Source organism: Anomaloglossus baeobatrachus, chromosome 1, assembly GCF_048569485.1.
Source record: "Anomaloglossus baeobatrachus isolate aAnoBae1 chromosome 1, aAnoBae1.hap1, whole genome shotgun sequence".
In the NCBI taxonomy this organism is placed as follows: domain Eukaryota; kingdom Metazoa; phylum Chordata; class Amphibia; order Anura; family Aromobatidae; genus Anomaloglossus; species Anomaloglossus baeobatrachus.
Genome location: NC_134353.1, coordinates 53449135 through 53468412, shown reverse-complemented (window position 1 = coordinate 53468412; position 19278 = coordinate 53449135). Strand labels below are relative to the sequence as shown.

Genomic DNA, 19278 nt, shown 5'->3' with positions numbered 1-19278 from the left:
AGGGAGTCATCCTGTGTCCATTGTTCCCACACCACCTCATTTCCATATCACAGGACATGGCCATGGGATTTGTTGCTAAACCAGTTGTGTGAAGGAAAGGGGGGGTGACACCAGGAGAGGGCTTCCTGACATACTTGAATATCATGATTTATCGTCATATCTCCGGATTTACCTCACACCTCCCCCCTTTTGAGGGCGCTAGGGGGCAGCACACTCCGGTGTTCCCCCGTGCGCCCGTCCGCGACCTCTCCTTGTCGGGACAGCCCGTCTGCGTTACCGTGGTCACGGCCCCTTTTGTGGCGAATGGTGAAGTTGTATTGCTGGAGCGCAAGGCTCCATCGCAACAATCGCCCATTCGTCCCAGAGACGGTGTGCAACCAGCTGAGGGGATTGTGGTCCGTCTCCACGATGAAGTGGCGCCCGTATAGATAGGGTTGCAGACGCTGCAGGGCCCACACTATGGCCAGGCACTCCTTCTCCATCGTGGAATAGGCAACTTCCCTTGGTAACAGCTTCCTGCTCAGGTACAAGACTGGGTGCTCTTGGCTCGCAGAGTCCACCTGGCTGAGCACCGCACCGAGGCCGAAGTCACTGGCGTCGGTCTGTACTACAAACGGCCGCGTGAAGTCGGCTGCCTGTAGCACGGGCGGGCTGGACAGGGCGTCCTTTAGGGCCCGGAAGGCTGTCTCGCAGTCCATTGTCCAATCGACTGCAGAGGGCAGCTTCTTCTTGGTGAGGTCCGTCAAGGGCTTTGCCAGGCTACTATAGCATGGAACAAACCTCCTATAGTACCCAGCGGTCCCCAAGAAGGACATCACCTGCTTCTTGGTCCTGGGGGTGGGCCAGGATGCGATGGCCTCCACTTTCTCAGGCTCGGGCTTCAGTGTTCTCCCACCTACCCGGTGACCGAGGTACTGGACCTCGCTCATGGCCAGCTGACACTTTCCCGGCTTGATGGTCAAACCTGCCCGGTGGATCCGCCTGAGCACCTGTGCTAGATGCTCTAGGTGGTCCTCCCAGGTGGGACTGAAGACGGCAATGTCATCCAGGTACGCGGCCGCGTACCCTTCAAGTCCCTTGAGCAGGGTGTTGACCATCCGCTGGAAAGTGGCAGGGGCATTCCTCATCCCGAATGGCATCACCGTGGACTCGTATAGTCCAAATGGGGTAATAAAGGCAGAGCGTTCCTTGGCCTTGCGAGTCAGGGGGATCTGCCAATATCCCCGGCTCAGATCCATGATGGTCAGGTACTGAGCCCCGGCCAACTGATCGAGCAGGTCATCGATGCGTGGCATTGGGTACGCATCGGCGACCGTGACCGCATTGAGCCCCCTGTAGTCCACGCAGAACCGAGTGGTTCGGTCCTTCTTAGGGACGAGGACTACAGGCGAGGCCCAAGCGCTGTTGGATGCCTGGATCACCCCCAGCTTCAGCATCTCGTCAATCTCCTGGCGCATGTGTTGCTGCACCTCCAGGGAGACCCGATATGCTGAACGCCGGATCGGGGGATGATCCCCAGTGTCCACGTGATGGACAGCCAAGTCAGTCCTTCCGGGCTGGTTGGTAAACAACCCCCGGAAGGGGTGTAGGGTGGCCCACAGCTGGGACCGTTGGTCCTCCAAGAGCTGGTGGCCAACCTCCACATCCTCAATGGATCCGCCTGCCCTAACCTGGGCTAGCATATCCAAGAGGGTTTCCGCTTCTCCCTCCTCGGGCAGGTTGCACACGGGGAGCGCACATGCCTCCCGCTCATGATGTGCCTTCATCATGTTCACATGGAAGGGCTTCCGCCTTCCACGGGCAGGGTCCAGGGTGACCAGGTACGTCACAGGGTTGAGCTGCTGGTACACGAGGTATGGGCCTTCCCAGGCTGCCTGAAGCTTGTCCTGTGGTACGGGGACCAGTACCCACACCTCTTGACCCACTTGGTAGGTCCTCTCACAAGCGTTCTGGTCGTACCAACGCTTCTGATCGGCCTGGGCTTGAGCCATATTGTCGTGTACCAGTTGCGTCAAGGCCTGCATTTTGTCCCGGAAGCGCATGACATACTCGATAACCGACACTCCAGGGGTGGCCAAATCCCCTTCCCAAGCCTCTTTCACCAGAGCCAGGGGGCCCCGCACACGTCGCCCGTACAGGAGCTCAAACGGTGAGAATCCTGTTGAGGCCTGTGGAACCTCCCGGTAAGCAAATAACAGGTGTGGGAGATACCGCTCCCAGTCACGCCCATGGGAGTCGACCAACATCTTAAGCATCTGCTTTAAGGTGCCATTGAACCGCTCGCACAGGCCATTAGTCTGTGGATGGTACGGGCTGGCCACCAGATGTCGCACCTGGACTTGCTTACAGAGGGCCTCCATCAGCTGGGACATGAATTGGGTCCCCCGGTCAGTGAGCATTTCCTGGGGAAAACCCACTCGGGAGAAAATCTCCAGCAATGCGGTGGCCACCTTGTCAGCCCGAATGGACGACAAGGCCACTGCTTCTGGGTACCGGGTGGCATAGTCCACTACCGTCAGTATGAAGCGTTTCCCGGAGCTGCTGGGGATGGCCAGCGGGCCGACCAGATCCACAGCCACCCTCCTGAAAGGCTCATCGATGATTGGCAGAGATACTAGTGGGGCTTTGGGGTGTGGCCCCGCCTTCCCCACTCTCTGACAGGTTTCACACGAACGGCAGTAGGCAGCCACATCGGCCCCCATTTTTGGCCAGTAGAAATGCTGGTTTAACCTGGCCTTGGTCTTAGCGATCCCTAGGTGTCCGGCCATCGGAATCTCATGTGCGATCCGCAACAACTCCGTCCGGAACGGATAGGGTACCACCAACTGTCGGTCCCTGGGCCACGCCTCCGGTGAACCCTGCTGGACCGTGGCCCGGTACAGCCGTCCTTGGTCCCAGACCACTCGCTCCGGGTCCGAGTCCGAGGGAGGCTGTGCCGCCTGCTCCTTAAGAGCTTTCAGGCTGTCGTCAGCTTCTAACGCTGCCTGAAACCCCTGACTAGATGTGGCCAGAATCGACGAGACTGTCACATCTTCAGTCAGTACCCCGGGACCTGTGTCCTGGCCTCCACCTGACTCGGCTGCCACTTGGTCAGAAGGGGAAGAGCTATCCGGGAGGCCCCTTGGCTTCCAGCACTCCCACTGCGGGTGACAGCGGCCACAGCCGCTGCGACCGTGGGTCGTGCCTGCTCCTCCTCCGTTCCTGACCAAGTCGCCGGTTCAGGCAGACCTACCTGGCTTCCTGACACCCCGGTTGTGGGGGAACCATGCACCGAGATCTTACCTGGGAGCACTTCCGCTCCTGGACCGGCCCCAATCTCACCTGCCTGTTCCCCTCCTGCAGCAACAGAACCCCGCTGTGAAATCTCTGGGGACCCCACATTTGCTGTGGTAGCCCCCACCCCACACACTGGTCCTCCCCCTGCAGCACCCTGCTCTCTGCTTATCCCTGCAGAGGGCAACAGATCCCAGCTCACAGGCTGGTTACTTGTAGAGGCATTGTCACACCTTTCTCTGACCCCCTCCCCTGTCACAGCTGCAGCTGTGTGTGTGTCTATGGTGTCTATGCAAGCAGAAATATCAGAGTTCACTCCCTCCTCCCTTACATCATTCATAGATAACACATTAACATTGTCAGGAGTCATGTCAGTACGGGCTGAAGGTTCAGCCCTTGGTTGGGGCCCAAACTGGGAGGTTATCTGCCCCAAATCTGTCCCAAGTAGCACGTTTGCAGGGATCCGATCAGTTACCCCCACCTCCCTCACCCCTCGCCCTGCGCCCCAGTCCACATAAATGTTAGCAACAGGCAGCGCCGGGTCAGTGCCTCCAATCCCGGAGACAGCGAGGGTTTTTCCAGGGATCAAGTCTTGGGGGGACACCATCTCAGGCCGCACCAGAGTCACCTCCGAGGCGCTGTCTCGCAGTCCTATGGTCACAGACCGGCCGACGGTGACAGGTTGGAAGCTGTCCAGGGACCTACCACCACCCCCACCCACACAATACACCTTGGGCGGCCCTTGGGACGGGGACGGAGCCGGGGCCTTGGGACGCTGAGGGCACATGGCCTTGAAGTGTCCAGGTAGGTTGCACTGGTGGCACCGTCTTGGTTCTGCCACGGGCCTGGAGAGGGGAGTTGAGGGGGACACCCCCTGCAGTCTAGGGGCAGGTGGGGCAGTCGCAGAATTCATCTTACCCCCTCTCCAGGTGCTGCTGGTGGCCGCTCTCCTGGCCTCAGGGGCCCGGTTGTTGGTGTAGTCATCGGCAAGGGCAGCTGTAGCCGTGGACCCCTTTGGCTTCTGGTCTCGGATGAACTGGCGGAGATCCTCAGGGCAGTTCCACAAGAGTTGCTCCGTGATGAACAAGTCCAGGATCTCCGGTCCGGTGGAAAGCTGCAGGCCTTGGGTCCAGTGGTCGGCAGCTCGGGCAAGTGCCCGCCGGTGGTCAGCCCAGGAGTCCTTTGGTCCCTTCTGTAGGCTCCGGAACTTCTTGCGGTAGGACTCTGGAGTGAGGTTGTACTGTTGGATCAGGGCCCGCTTGATGGTGTCGTAGCCCTGATCTGCCTCAGCAGGCAAGTCCCCAAGGACATCCAGGGCCTTACCCCTTAAACGGGGGGTCAGGTATTTGGCCCACTGGTCCTTGTCCAGATGGTGCTGCAAGCAAGTCCGTTCAAAAGCAGTCAAGAAAGAGTCCAAGTCTCCATCCTTCTCCAGCACTGGGAAGTCCTCAACACGGACCTTTGGAAGTTTGGTGTCTCGAAGGTCACATGTGGCTGATGAGGGCCGGAGCTGAGCTAGCTGCAGCTGGTAGTCACGGTCTGCCTGTCGCTCTCGCTCTTCACGCGCTGCCTGCCGCTCTCGCTCCGCAGCCTCACGCTCTGCGTGCCGCTCTGCCCTGCGCTCTGCCAGGAGTTCCTTGTAGCCCTTCTGGTCTCCAGCCTGGAGAAGGGCCATAGCCATTTGAAGAAGGCTATCCGAGCCTCCCAGGCTCGGTGGAATGGCACGTGGTGATCTGCGGCACGCTGCAGAGCTAGGCGATTCACTGTCCCTTTCAGAGCGGAGGGCTGGCATCTGGCTCGTTGAGGAACCTTGGGTGAGCTCCTCCTCATCTTGTCCAGCAGTGCCAGGTTGCGTAATGTCCTCGGCAGAACGGTTTTCTGGCGTCGAGCTCCTGGAGGACTCGTGGGCAACCTCCTCATTGCTGTCCACAGCACCGTCCTCCCTCTCTTCGGCTCCTGCCTTAGCATTGGCCAGTTGCATAGCTCTGCTCCTGGTGCCATCAGCCATTCTTGCAGACTTTTGGTCACTGACACAGAACTGACACCTGATGCCTCCACACACCTTACAGTATCTGCACTCTGACACTCTAGTGTTGAGCTAGTCTGAAGACCCCAGCAGCCACAGCTGCTGCAGGCAGTCTTTAGTGTCTGGGAGTATGGGTCTCACACTCACACACACTATTATCTCGATCCCACCGCTATGCCACCAATATGTCACAAACCACCGGGGGGGTCACTCAGAAATCCCCCGCGCTGGCTACCAGTACGTCACAATCGGGGGGTAACAAGTGGGGGTCACCCCTCCTTTATACCTCCCGACCGACAGACAGAGCACGTGACGCGCTCTCTAGCGCCCCTCTTATAGTCAGGCCAATTATGGAATTGCCCGACCATAAGCAAGGAGGCCGCTATACTACTTATGCCGATTATTGAAGGGTCCCCGGTGAGAGTAAGGTATATATTCCCCCGACCTCCGCGGGCGGAATATATAAAATCTCCCCGAACCTCACTGGCCTCCCCACAATAATCCTTGGCACAATTCGCTGCCACCAACCGATTTACGGTAACTATTAGCCGAACACACAGACGTGGGATTCAAGATCGAGATAACAGAACAGCCCAAGATTAATTATATAATTTAATCAGCCTAAAGCACACTAGAACTACAATATATACAATAGGGAATCTACAGAATATACAGTTATGTCAGAGTACAGTTACAGATAAAGCATGGTTTACAACAGGTATGCAATTCAATCAGTTACCTTGTGCGTCTGGCCACAGGGGGGCGCTGTAGACCAGGTTTCTAGGAACTCCCGCAGATGTTTCCTGCACGTGACCCCCAGCGAAAGAACCCTGGAAAATGGTCGAAGTAGGGTTATCAACCTGGGCAGATCCAGGTCCCCTCCTACCTTAGTGACCTCACAGGGAAGCACTGCCACTCCCCCTGCATGGATCAGAATTATCCAGCAAAGGGGATATTGGCCATAACTTTGCCTGGGAGCGTCGTAGGCGGACGCCAATGCTCTCATTGTGACAGTTATGAATTTAGCTACAGAACGAGGGGACTCATGACCTGTCTGCCAGTTCCCCATTGGCTGATATCACGCCTGGGGCATTTCCCAATGTCCTGCTCCCATAAAAAGGGTGTGCCGGCATCGTCCGCATGCGGAGACACCATTTTTATGGTTGCCATATTTATCGGAAATATGGCTTGCGAGATATGAACCATTTTTTACTGGAGTCGTTCTGTCTGGCTACTTCCAGAGCCTTGCTAATTAGATACAACTCTTGTTACAGGGTGACGGCAGGGAGTCATCCTGTGTCCATTGTTCCCACACCACCTCATTTCCATATCACAGGACATGGCCATGGGATTTGTTGCTAAACCAGTTGTGTGAAGGAAAGGGGGGGTGACACCAGGAGAGGGCTTCCTGACATACTTGAATATCATGATTTATCGTCATATCTCCGGATTTACCTCACACTGACCACTTGTGCAAAATATGCAGATACATTTACAGAGAGAAATAGCAGAGTTTATACTAAATAGAAATCAGACACCTTATCGACCAAGGACGTAACTGTACTATCTCCCCTTATCACTGGCCGCTGCGATGATGATGCTGTGAGCCGGCAATGATCTCTGCACATGTCTGCTCATTTGAACAACAGACATGTGCAGCTACCAGGTGCGGGTGGATCCACGATCTACCCGCTCCTGCTTGCCACTTAGATTGCGCTGTCAAAATGTTACAGTGCGATTTAAATGGACGAGGCAAGCATCACACTGTTCCCCGCCGCCATCGGAGACCCTGTGATGTGATCACGGGGAACAGATGGTTGCCATGTTAGTGACGGGTCATGTGATGAACCCTGCCATTATCATAATGTAGTTCCTATAAGACCCGACAAAGCGCTGGCGCTTATATGAACACGGCATTTCTTCTGATCAGACCTGTGCAGCTCTGATCAACAGAAATGCACAAGCGATCAAATGGTGCAGTGATAAAGTCCCCTAGGGTAACAGTAAGCGGTAAGAGTAAGGCCTACTAGGGTCAGCCTACCTTGCCTCTATATTTACATTACCACATTGTTGCTTCTAATGAGTATTGTTTGTTATGGGACTATTTCTTATTATTTAAAATTTAATCCCCTAGGTGAACTAGTAAAATAAATAAAAAATGTAAAAAAATAAAGTTTTTAAGTGTTTCCAAAAAATAAGAATAAATAAAAAAGGTCAAATCACCCCTTTCGCCCCATTGAAACTAAAAGTTAAAAAAAAAAAAATATACACATATTTAGTATCGCCGCTTTCAGAAATGCCCGATCTATTAAAATATAAAATCAATTAATCTGATTGATACACGACGGGGTGATAAAAAAATTCCAAACACCAAAATTACGTTATTTCGTCACTGCAAATTTTTTTAAAAAAATGCAATAACAGGCGATCAAAATGTAGCATCTGCACAAAAATGGTATAATTAAAAATGTCAGCTCAAGACGCAAAAATTAAGACATAACTGATCCCCAGATCCCGAAAAATGAGAACGCTATGGGTCACGGAAAATGGCACCAAAGGCACCATTCTTTTTTTGGACAAACGTCTGAATTTTTGTAACCCATTAGATAAAAGTAAACCTATACATGTTTGGTATCTACGAACTCGTACCTACCTGAGGAATCATACTAGCACATCAGTTTTACCATATAGTGAGTGTGATGAATAAAATATCCCAAAAACCATCATGCAATTGTACTTTTTTTGCAATTTCACTACACTTGGATTTTTTCCCTTGTTTTCCAGTACACTATATGGTAAAACTCATGGTTTAATTCAAAAGTACAACCCGTTTTGCAAAAAATAAGCCCCCCCCCATATGGCAAGATTGATGGAAAAATAAAAAAGTGATGGCTCTCAAAAGAAGGGGAGCGAAAAACAAAAATGGAAAATCGCCCGTCGGTGAACGGGTTAATATAGTCTTAACTAACAGATTATAAAATAATAATAAAAAAGTTTGCAGAAGTTTTCAGCTCACTGTTCTAACTTTAATATCCCTGACCAAGGCAAAGATACTTGTTGCCCCGTCCGTCTCCAGTCACCCAGCCCCCGCTCACATTTAGCCCCAGTTCCCACCTCCCCACATTTTTGCCTCTACCAGTTAGAAATAAAAGTAACTCTTGCAGCACGTACCTGGGGGACAATTACATGAATCTCCCGCCACTGTCACTCGAACGGGAGGAGCCTTCGTTGTTGTTTTAGGCGTTGTCACTTAAAAGCAAAAAAAATAATATATAACTCCACAAAAAAAAAAAATTAAAAATATTTGTTTATTTTTTTGGGAAAATAAAATGTTACATTTAAGAACAACATATAAAGACAATAAAAAAATACTAGAAAATAAAATGAAAAAAAAAAGCAAAAATATAAAAAAAATAGGAAATATTAGTAATCTGGAGAGAACAGTGGCATATAGAATGATAATTTTTAGACGCTAGTCCAAAAATTATCTTTTGGGGAAAAGACTATATATAAGTTCAAAAGTCCACATTTTATTCTAAGTGCTGTAAATTTTTCCAGGTCGTGCCCAGTTCTTGGCATTTCTTTCCTGTTGACATTTAAATGAGAATCATCACTATGGAAGTGTTATAAGTATAAAACATTGACAAATGTGAACGTAGTCCTTGGGTTTTTCACATTTTTCACACTTGAATAAAGGTTATTATGATGGAATATTTGCCACTTATAGAATGATAATTTTTGGACACAAGTTCATAAATTATCTTTTGGGGAAAAAACCTATATGAATATTATGACCATTGATGTGTATTTTCTCATTTTAAGGCTATGTGCCCATGGGACAACGTACCCGCGGATTTTGCCGCAGAAAACCTGCAGATTTATCTGGATTTTTTAGATAAATCCCAAGGTTTTAGGAAGTACAGACACTCCCCATGTTAGCCTATGGGATTTGGGGAGTGCTGTATCAATGGTGCGGTATGTGTGGCTGTGGAACATGCTGCAGATGTCCCGCAGTTTCAACTAACTACTTGTCAATTATTCATGCGGAAATATCTGCGGAATTCCCACTCCTCCACTATGGAGATACAGGTCAGGAATTCCGCAGGTATTTCCGCACTTGTCCTGCAGGTTTACCGCAACAAAAGTGCTCGAATCCCGCAGCAACGGATTCCAGGCAGCAGCTGCGGTGAACTTGCGGAAATATCTGCGGATACATTGTCCCGTGGGCACATAGCCTAAGGCTATGTGGGCACTAAAAAATGGATTTTTCTTAAGAAAAATCTGCACCCTGTGGGAGAATACCGAACGTGCGGCAAAAACCGCGGCAATAACGCACCCGCGGTTTTGCCGTGGCATTGCCGCGGTTTTGCAGCGATTTTTCTGCGGGTTGGTACCTGCAGTTTTTTACCATTATCTATGACAAAAAACGCAGGTACCTGCGGAAAAGAAGTGACACGCACATTAATTCCGCAGCAGAAAATCCGCGGGTAAATCCGCAAGTATAAAAAAACTCAGTGTGCGCACAGCATTTTTTAATACCCATAGGATTTGCTGGGGAATGACTGCAGAAATGTTAGAAACATTTTCTGCACAAATCTGCGGTAAAATCCGCCGTAAATCCACAGCGTGCACACAGGGCCTAAAGCCTGCTTTACACGAGTCGATCTATCGTGCGAAAGCACGAGCGATCGCACCCGCCCCCGTCGTTTTTGCGTCACGGGCAATTCGCTGCCCGTGGCGCACAAACTCGTTTAACCCCCGTCACACGCACTTACTTTCCGGACGACCTCGCTGTGGGCGACGAACGTCCACTTCCTGAAGTGGGAGGGACGTTCGGTGTCACAGCGACGTCACACGGCAGCCAGCTAATAGAAGCGGAGGGGCGGAGATTTACATCCCGCCCACCCCCTTCCTTCCACATAGCCGGCGGGAGCCGCAGGACGCAGGTAAGCTGTATTCATCGTTCCCGTGGTGTCACACGGAGCAACGTGTGATGTCACGGAAACGATGAACAACCGGCGCCATTTTAATTAAACAATTTTATGAAACCTAGCGACAAGTACACGTCTCACGATTTGTGAGCGATACTGCGTCGCTAGGAGGTGTCACATGAGACGACATCGTGTACGAAAACCGTGACCCCGATGATGCATCGCACGATCAGTTGTCTCGTGTAAAGCCCACATAAGAGTTATTTCAACACAAAAATTGGAAAGTTTATTAGCATGTCCCGAAAAATGGCGTAAGAAAAAAAAAGACTGGCTGGGTTGAACCTCTATAAGGCCCCCTTCACACGTCCGTGAAAAACACGCACGTGTGTTACGGGCCGTTTTTCGGGTCCGTGTCCCGTTTTTGTGTCCGTTTTTATGGTCCGTGTGGCACCTGTGTGAATTGCGTATGCTAGCCGTGTTTGTGTGCAGAACGTCCGTGTGTGCGTGTGGAATTAACGTGTATGTGTACGTGTAATGTCCGTGTGTAATGTCCGTGTGTGTGATGCACAATGTCGTTTATAAATGTCGGCTGACAGCAGACAGAGTTGCGCGATGAGAATGAACTCGGGTGAACTTCACCCGACTTCATCCTCATACCGCGGCTCTGTCTGTGTCGAGTACTGATTAGCGGTCACCTGTGAAGGATTCACCGGTGACCGCTAATCCCCCGATTGACTGAAGTGTCCCCCCCTCTCTCATACTCACCGATCCCCGATCACCGGCGCTGCACGGCATTCACACGGCTGCGGCGGCTTTTACTATTTTGAAAAAGCCGGCCGCTCATTAAACAATCTCCTATTCCCTGCTTTCCCCGCCCACCGGCGCCTATGATTGGTTACAGTGAGACACGCCCCCACGCTGAGTGACAGGTGTCACACTGCACCCAATCACAGCAGCCGGTGGGCGTGTCTATACTGTGCAGTAAAATAAATAAATAAATAATTTAAAAAAAACGGCGTGCGGTTCCCCCAATTTAAAAGCCAGCCAGATAAAGCCATACGGCTGAAGGCTGGTATTCTCAGGATGGGGAGCTCCACGTTATGGGGGGCCCCCCACCCTAACAATATCAGTCAGCAGCCGCCCAGAATTGCCGCATACATTATATGCGACAGTTCTGGGACTGTACCCGGCTCTTCCCGATTTGCCCTGGTGCCGTTGGCAAATCGGGGTAATAAGGAGTTATTGGCAGCCCATAGCTGCCAATAAGTCCTAGATTAATCATGTCAGGCGTCTATGAGACACCCTCCATGATTAATCTGTAAGTTACAGTAAAAAAACACACACACCCGAAAAAATCCTTTATTTGAAATAAAAAACACACACAAATTCCCTCATTACCAATTTATTAACCCCGACAAACCCTCCATGTCCGGCGTACTCCACGGACCTCCAGCGTCGCGTCCAGCTCTGCTGCATGGAGGTGACAGGAGCAGCAGAAGACACCGCCGCTCCGGTCACCTCCACACAGCAAATGAGGTGAGTAGCGCGATCAGCTGCTGTCAGTCAGGTAACTCGCGGCCACCGCTGGATCCAGCGGTGGCCGCGGGTAACCTCAGTGACAGCAGCTGATCGCGCTACTCACCTCATTTGCTGTGTGGAGGTGACCGGAGCGGCGGTGTCTTCTGCTGCTCCTGTCACCTCCATGCAGCAGAGCTGGACGCGACGCTGGAGGTCCGTGGAGTACGCCGGACATGGAGGGTTTGTCGGGGTTAATAAATTGGTAATGAGGGAATTTGTGTGTGTTTTTTATTTCAAATAAAGGATTTTTTCGGGTGTGTGTGTTTTTTTACTGTAACTTACAGATTAATCATGGAAGGTGTCTCATAGACGCCTGACATGATTAATCTAGGACTTATTGGCAGCTATGGGCTGCCAATAACTCCTTATTACCCCGATTTGCCAACGGCACCAGGGCAAATCGGGAAGAGCCGGGTACAGCCCCAGAACTGTCGCATATAATGTATGCGGCAATTCTGGGCGGCTGCTGACTGATATTGTTAGGGTGGGGGGCTCCCCATAACGTGGAGCTCCCCATCCTGAGAATACCTGCCTTCAGCCGTATGGCTTTATCTGGCTGGCTTTTAAATTGGGGGGAACCGCACGCCGTTTTTTTTTAATTATTTATTTATTTATTTTACTGCACAGTATAGACACGCCCACCGGCTGCTGTGATTGGGTGCAGTGTGACACCTGTCACTCAGCGTGGGGGCGTGTCTCACTGTAACCAATCATAGGCGCCGGTGGGCGGGGAAAGCAGGGAATACGAGATTGTTTAATGGGCGGCCGGCTTTTTCAAAATAGTAAAAGCCGCCGCAGCAGTGTGAATGCCGTGCAGCGCTGCGCCGGAGATCGGGGAACGGTAAGTATGAGAGAGGGGGGGAAACTGACCGACAGACTGTGAGGGAGGGACAGACAGACAGACAGACCGACAGAGAGACAGAGAGACTGACCGACGGACTCAGGGAGATTGACCGACATACACAGAAATAGAAAGAATAGCCGACATCACTAGAAATAAAAACACCAAACGGACACGGACTATAGGTAGATGCATACGTGTTTACTAACGTGTGTGCACATACCCATAGACTTTCATTGTGTCCACGTGTGCGTGCTCCGTGCAGATAACGGACATGCATCCGTGCCAAACGCAAACACATACGGATCACGGACACGCACACACGGACATAATGAAATAACGGACGTGTGACCACAATCATAGATTAACATTGGTGCACGTTTGGCCGTGTCTCCGGTATATACGGAAACGGACCAAACACGCACGTGTATCACGGACGTGTGAAGGGGGCCTAAAATATATATATTGGACGCAGTTACCTTCAGGATACATGAGCTGGAGGCCTGGGCTGATATGAAGGACTGAATTTTTATTAATCAGGCAGTAGTAAGTTCCTTGATCCGTTGCTTCGAATTTCCCAATTTCCAGGGTGTACCGATTTCCTGACGCATTGGGTTTGAAACGATTCTTGTCGTTTTGATCCTTGTACATAGATCTACTTGTGGAGCTGACATACACAATAGATACCGGAGATTCGGACCCTTTCTTATGACGGAACCAATAGACCCCGACATTTGGGTCTTCGGATTCAATTTCACAGTACAACGTCATAGGTCCTGAGCCGATTTTGGGCAAGGAATTGCTAATAAGTTTCAGCTGGTGAGTACCTGGAAAAGATGTAATGTAAGAGGTCAGAGACTGGTGAGGAGAAGAATATCATTAGTAGTATTAGTATGGTTGTTTATGGTATTATTATATTAGACTCGAGTATGGCGATCAGCAGCCACAATATCTGTAATGCCAGAGCTCGGAGGGGGCATCGAAGAAGCTAAACGGTGGGGACAACTAATGAACCGGCTGTACAGATGTGTCCTTTCTTACTATCTTTTTAACTCAACATAGCCCAAGATAGGTGGTGTGAGCTGATCAAAAGGAAATTTGATTATGTGATATTCTGTTGGGAGACGTTTACACTACAAGTGTCTATAAGTGACCACTCAATAGCAGGGATGCGAATTACAGCCTTTTTTTTTGTTTTGCTAGATCCTCACAATAATGTATTAAATTACAGTCCTCCCTCTATTAGTTTTATAGAAACATAAAAACATAAGAGTGTAAAAGCTAAAACAGAAAATGGTTAAAGAAAGATGTAAAGATCGAAATTAAAAATTGACCTTTAGTAATGTCACAAACATATATAAAATGAAAGTTCCAAGGTAGTAACCAATATACATTTGTTTGGTGTAACCACAACAATAACTACCTGAGCAGTAAGTTAGTGCTATCATTTGTGATGATTGGTGTAAGCTGTAACAAAATAAAAGAAACCTAAAGCAAACAAAAAACAACAAGTAAAAAGTTAAACAAAACAAAAAGCAAAAAAGACCAAGCAAAAAAACAACAAAAAACAAACAAAAAACAAGTAAAACAAAAAAAAAACAGAACAAAACAAACGTAAAGAAAAACCAAACAAAAATCAGAAGGTGACAAGTAAAACAAAACAAAAAGAGAACAAAACAAAAGCAAAAAGGACCAAACAAACAAAAAACAACAAGTAAAAAGTAAAACAAAACAAAAGCAAAAAGGACCAAACAACAAAAAACAAGTCAAACAAGACAAAAGCAAAAAAGACTAAACAAAAAGCAACAAAAAAACAAACAAGTAAAAAGTAAAACATAATAAAAACAGAACAAAACAAAAGCAAAACGGACCAAACAAACAAAAAACAACCATTAAAAAGAAAAACGAAACAAAAACATAACAAAACAAAAGCAAAATAACAAACAAAATAACAAACTGAAAAATAACATTAAATAATAATAAAAAAACAAAACAAGTAAAACAACACAAAAACAGAACAAAACAAAAGTAAAAAAAACCCAAACAAAACAAAATTGAAAAAAAAAAAAAATAATAAAAAAACAAAACAAAAACAAAAGAAAACCTGCTGTGGAATTGGTTTGATATAAATCAAGTGAATACAGCAATAAGAGGCTAAAATTTAACTTTTAATTCTATTACATTAAAAGCCCAAGAAGGGTACATGTAACCATAAAACTCCCCAGTGACCTGATGTCTCAGACAGGACCTGTCGTGGCAACCAGGGAGTCAGTAATGTATAACAAACATAACCAAACAAACACAATAAATATAAATAATGAATTGAGTAGATTGTGTCAACCCAAAGGGACAGTGGTCCACTTAGTGGGGAAGAAAAAACAATCAAAACAAACTCAATATACATAAATAAAGAGCTGTATATTGGTCCTCAAAGGAGAAACCAATAATATATCCTATTGCTCAGTATACGAATAAATGGGAACAATCTCACCCATATTCAGCAGTCTGGATCTCTATATCTATAGAGAGGGCTAGCTGTGGTCTGTCCTTGTTAGGGCAGAAGCTGTGGGCAACAGGCTGATTTAATCTCCTAGGACTGTGTAGGGTCAGTGACAACCTGACAACATAAGGAGGACCCACACGGAGGAAACCCTGAGGTGCCCCAGACTGCTGAATATGGGTGAGATTGTTCCCATTTATTCGTATACTGAGCAATAGGATATATTATTGGTTTCTCCTTTGAGGACCAATATACAGCTCTTTATTTATGTATATTGAGTTTGTTTTGATTGTTTTTTCTTCCCCACTAAGTGGACCACTGTCCCTTTGGGTTGACACAATCTACTCAATTCATTATTTATGTTTATTGTGTTTGTTTGGTTATGTTTGTTATACATTACTGACTCCCTGGTTGCCACGACAGGTCCTGTCTGAGACATCAGGTCACTGGGGAGTTTTATGGTTACATGTACCCTTCTTGGGCTTTTAATGTAATAGAATTAAAAGTTAAATTTTAGCCTCTTATTGCTGTATTCACTAATTTATCTGATAAGTGGCCTCCCTCCAATTGAGGATTGCTGATATCATTGATATAAATCAAGGAAGAAATCTTACTGCTTTCTCCCCTTGGACTGGATTTTGTTGTATTTTTTAGTGTCTTCATTCTCTATTAACTGCTACTGTATAGATATCAACAAAAGCATCCAATGGGCAGGACAATAATGACGCATTAATAGGTGTATGAAAAATTGATAAAAATAATAATACAATGTAAAAAAAATAAGTTCTCACTTCTGAAATGCAAAAAAGTAAAATGAGAAAAAAAAGACCCGGATTGTATAGTGGTTTATAGACAATGCCCCCTGGGTAGGGACAGGTATGAATTTGCTCTGACATTATTCTGATTGTGAGCAGTAGTGGAGTCGGCACTAGAGGGGACGTAAACTGCGAGAAATTCCTCTTCATCAGATTTGCGGGCCAGTGATTTTCCAACTTTGAAGTTTTATTTGTCCAACCGAAGAGTTAAGATGGCCTCCTGTCATTGTGTTAGATGGAATATATAATTTCATAGCGTATGTATACATGACTTCTTTTTCACCTGCCTGAAAAATCTACCCGAAAATGCTCAAAAGCATGAACATAATTATTTCTATGGACCAACGGCTTGCTGTATATATATATATAAATATATATATATATATATATATATATATATATATATATATATATATATATATACTGCATATATATAGTCCGTCTTTTAACTGCTTCAGGTTTCTAAATTTGTATAAAAAGCACCAATGTGAGGATAAAAAGGATAAAATATAACCTTTACTGTCGCTACAGTATTATTAAAATATGTTTACAGATGCACGTGTAAGCACCAATACACGACCATTCACTGAAAAATAAATAAATAAATCTTTATAGTGCCCTACATATGAGGGGCTGCTGATAAGTCTTTGGCTTTGTGATTTTTTTTTGTTTCTATGGTAACGAATGTTATATCACATGAAAGCCTTTTGTGTCTAATATATGTTTTAAAAATGTTGTGCTTTTTGCTTATGGCAACAGTGTTCTACGCACGCGGGAAAGCAAAATGGCGGAGTCTAATGCGATATTCACAGCAACAAAGAGCAGAGGAGAGATAAAATTCATGTTTCTGCAAGGAAAGTCCGTGAAGAATATTCATGGTGATATGTCACAGACATTGGGGGATCAATGTCCTTCATAGTCCACAGTTAAGAACTGGGTTGCCAAATTTAAAACGGGCCACTTCAGCACCAATGATGAGGAACGTCCCGGACGCCCGAGAGCGGTTGTTGTTCTGGAGATCGTCGATGCTGTGCACAACCTCATACTGGAGCATCCACGAATTTCAGCTAAAGCAATAGCAGACATCATGGGGATTTCCCGTGAACGTATTTGTATCATTATCCATGAACATTTGTACATGAGGAAGCTTCTGCAGAGTGGGTCACCAAATGTCTGACAACAGATCAGAGAAGCATATGAGTGAAAACTTCCCGGTCCATTTGTCAGCATTTCTGGACTGATAAGAACTTCCTGGATCGACTGGTCACTATGGATGAGACCTGGATTTATTTGTATGACCCTGAAAACAAGGAGCAGTCAAGAGTAGAGGCACAGTGGTACTCCTCGTCCAAAGAAGTTCAGGGTGCAGAAATCAGCCACTAAGGTGATGGCGTCTGTGTTCTGGGATAAGGAGGGCGTGCTGCTAGTGGACTAGCTTCAAAAGGGTTCCACCATCAATGCAAGGTATTACACTGAACTTTTGGACCAATTGAAGGCAGCTCTGAAGGCCAAAAGGCGTGGGAAGCTGTCCAAAGGAATCTTGTTCCTGCAAGACAACGCCTCCGCTCACACTGCACAAGCGACCACAGCAAAACTGGCAGAGCTGGGCTTCCAACTGGCTGACCACCCACTTTATTCACCAGATCTAGCTCCCTCCGACTATCATCTGTTTCCAAACCTCAATAAACTCCTCAAGGGTACCAAATTTATCACCATTTCTGATGCCATGGCTGCTACGGATGCCTGGTTTGAAGCACAACCGAAATCCTTCTTTTTGCTAGGCTTACAAACTTGTAATACCGATGTAAGAAGCGCGTTGACATCAGTGGAGAGTATGTGCAATAAATGAAAAGTTTCATCATCCTATCTCATTTCTTTCTGGGTAAAGCCAAAGACTTATCAGCATCCCCTCGTATAATGACAGAAGACAGTGACAGTTGTCAGATAAGTCCCACTCACAGACAAAAACATTACAATGTGGTGAGTACCTGAGAACACCTATATATTCACAAAAATCCTCGATTTCATATATTGTCGACTCTTCAGAACCCCATGGCGGTGTTGGAAAGGGGTCTATGAATCCCTAGTCGGGGAATTACTGACCCTCATTCAATAACAACTTCCTGCCTTGACAAGAGCAGTCCACCACTGGACCTCATTGTGGCTGACCCTATGTCTGCCCCAAGTGCCTCCCGACGCATTTCACCATTACAGGAACTTTAGGGGAGAAGGTTAAACTTAATATCTAGCTCACGCTTGTTAACCAGTACCAAAAATGGTCAACATTAACGTGCCATAGATGATTTCTAAAAATGCCAAGAAGTGACCGGTCCATTCTTCTGGCGTTCTCCGCTGCTTTCCGTGCTTTACAATACAAGTCAATGGGAAAGCTCAAAAAAAATGCGATGTATGGATATCTTTTCTATCCTTGTTGCTTAAAAAATATTAGCATTGTCTTCTTATTTAATGGAGTGAGAAAACCCCCAACAACTAGAAAGTTACAGTGAATAAAACATCACAAAAGCCATGGGAATACCCTCCAAAAAAATGACCGGGGGCCAATACTGTAGTAGCAAAATGTAAAAATGACAATTAATAATAAAAAAACAGCACAAAAGACAATTCAGGAAAAAAATAGCCAGAGTTTCCTAAAAGCATCTTCTGTTTGGAGAACTTGCCGGGTTCACCTGAGTATAAAAGATATTGTGCGCTTGTTTCATTAAATTAGTTGTACCGCCACAACAGGTCCTGTTGTTATGTCATAAATGAACATACGGATATCATATGTGATCTGACGAGGACAGGCGCAATGAGTTTAGCATGGCCGTCGATATTGGATATGGATATCATAGTGGAAAGAAGGAAGGTGCCGAAACGCAGGCCCCTCTGTAAGAGTCTCTTATTATGATGGACCTTGCTGTGGTGGAGGGTTCACCTACACCTTTATAAAAATGTTCCAGTCATGTCTACATACCCCCAAGATCTTCCATTGACTTTTGGCCAACAGTTATCACAATATCAGTTCCCTATTTAGTGCGCAGACAGATGGCTGTATAACGACGATCCCATCACAATGCTCAGACTGGCCGGTGGCTCTCCTGACCTGAACTTGAGAGCTGCATAGAAATACACAATGACATGCTCGGCTTAGGAGAGCCGCCGGCCAGTCCAGGCATTCTGATTCAATCGGTGTCCTTGTGACTGCTTCCTTATCTAAACATTTTCTTTTTTGGTCTTGCACCCAGTTTCATAAAAACTGGGTGCACTTTTTTCCGTTCTGAGTTTTATGGTCACAATTTTTTTTAATTTAATTT

The 19278-nt window shown here is 47.2% G+C and overlaps 1 protein-coding gene across 2 annotated transcripts in view; it reads right to left on the bottom strand.

The window, feature by feature from the left end:
- CD8A (CD8 subunit alpha) overlaps positions 1–19278 on the bottom strand; it is a 52741-nt gene that overhangs the window by 30796 nt on the left and 2667 nt on the right. For both annotated transcript variants that reach the window (XM_075346718.1, XM_075346726.1), the window contains exons 2-3: positions 13129–13476; positions 8471–8548 (exon numbers count right to left, since the gene is read on the bottom strand). In XM_075346718.1, coding sequence (XP_075202833.1) covers positions 8471–8548; positions 13129–13476 — 426 coding nt within the window. The remainder of the gene's footprint in view (positions 1–8470; positions 8549–13128; positions 13477–19278) is intronic.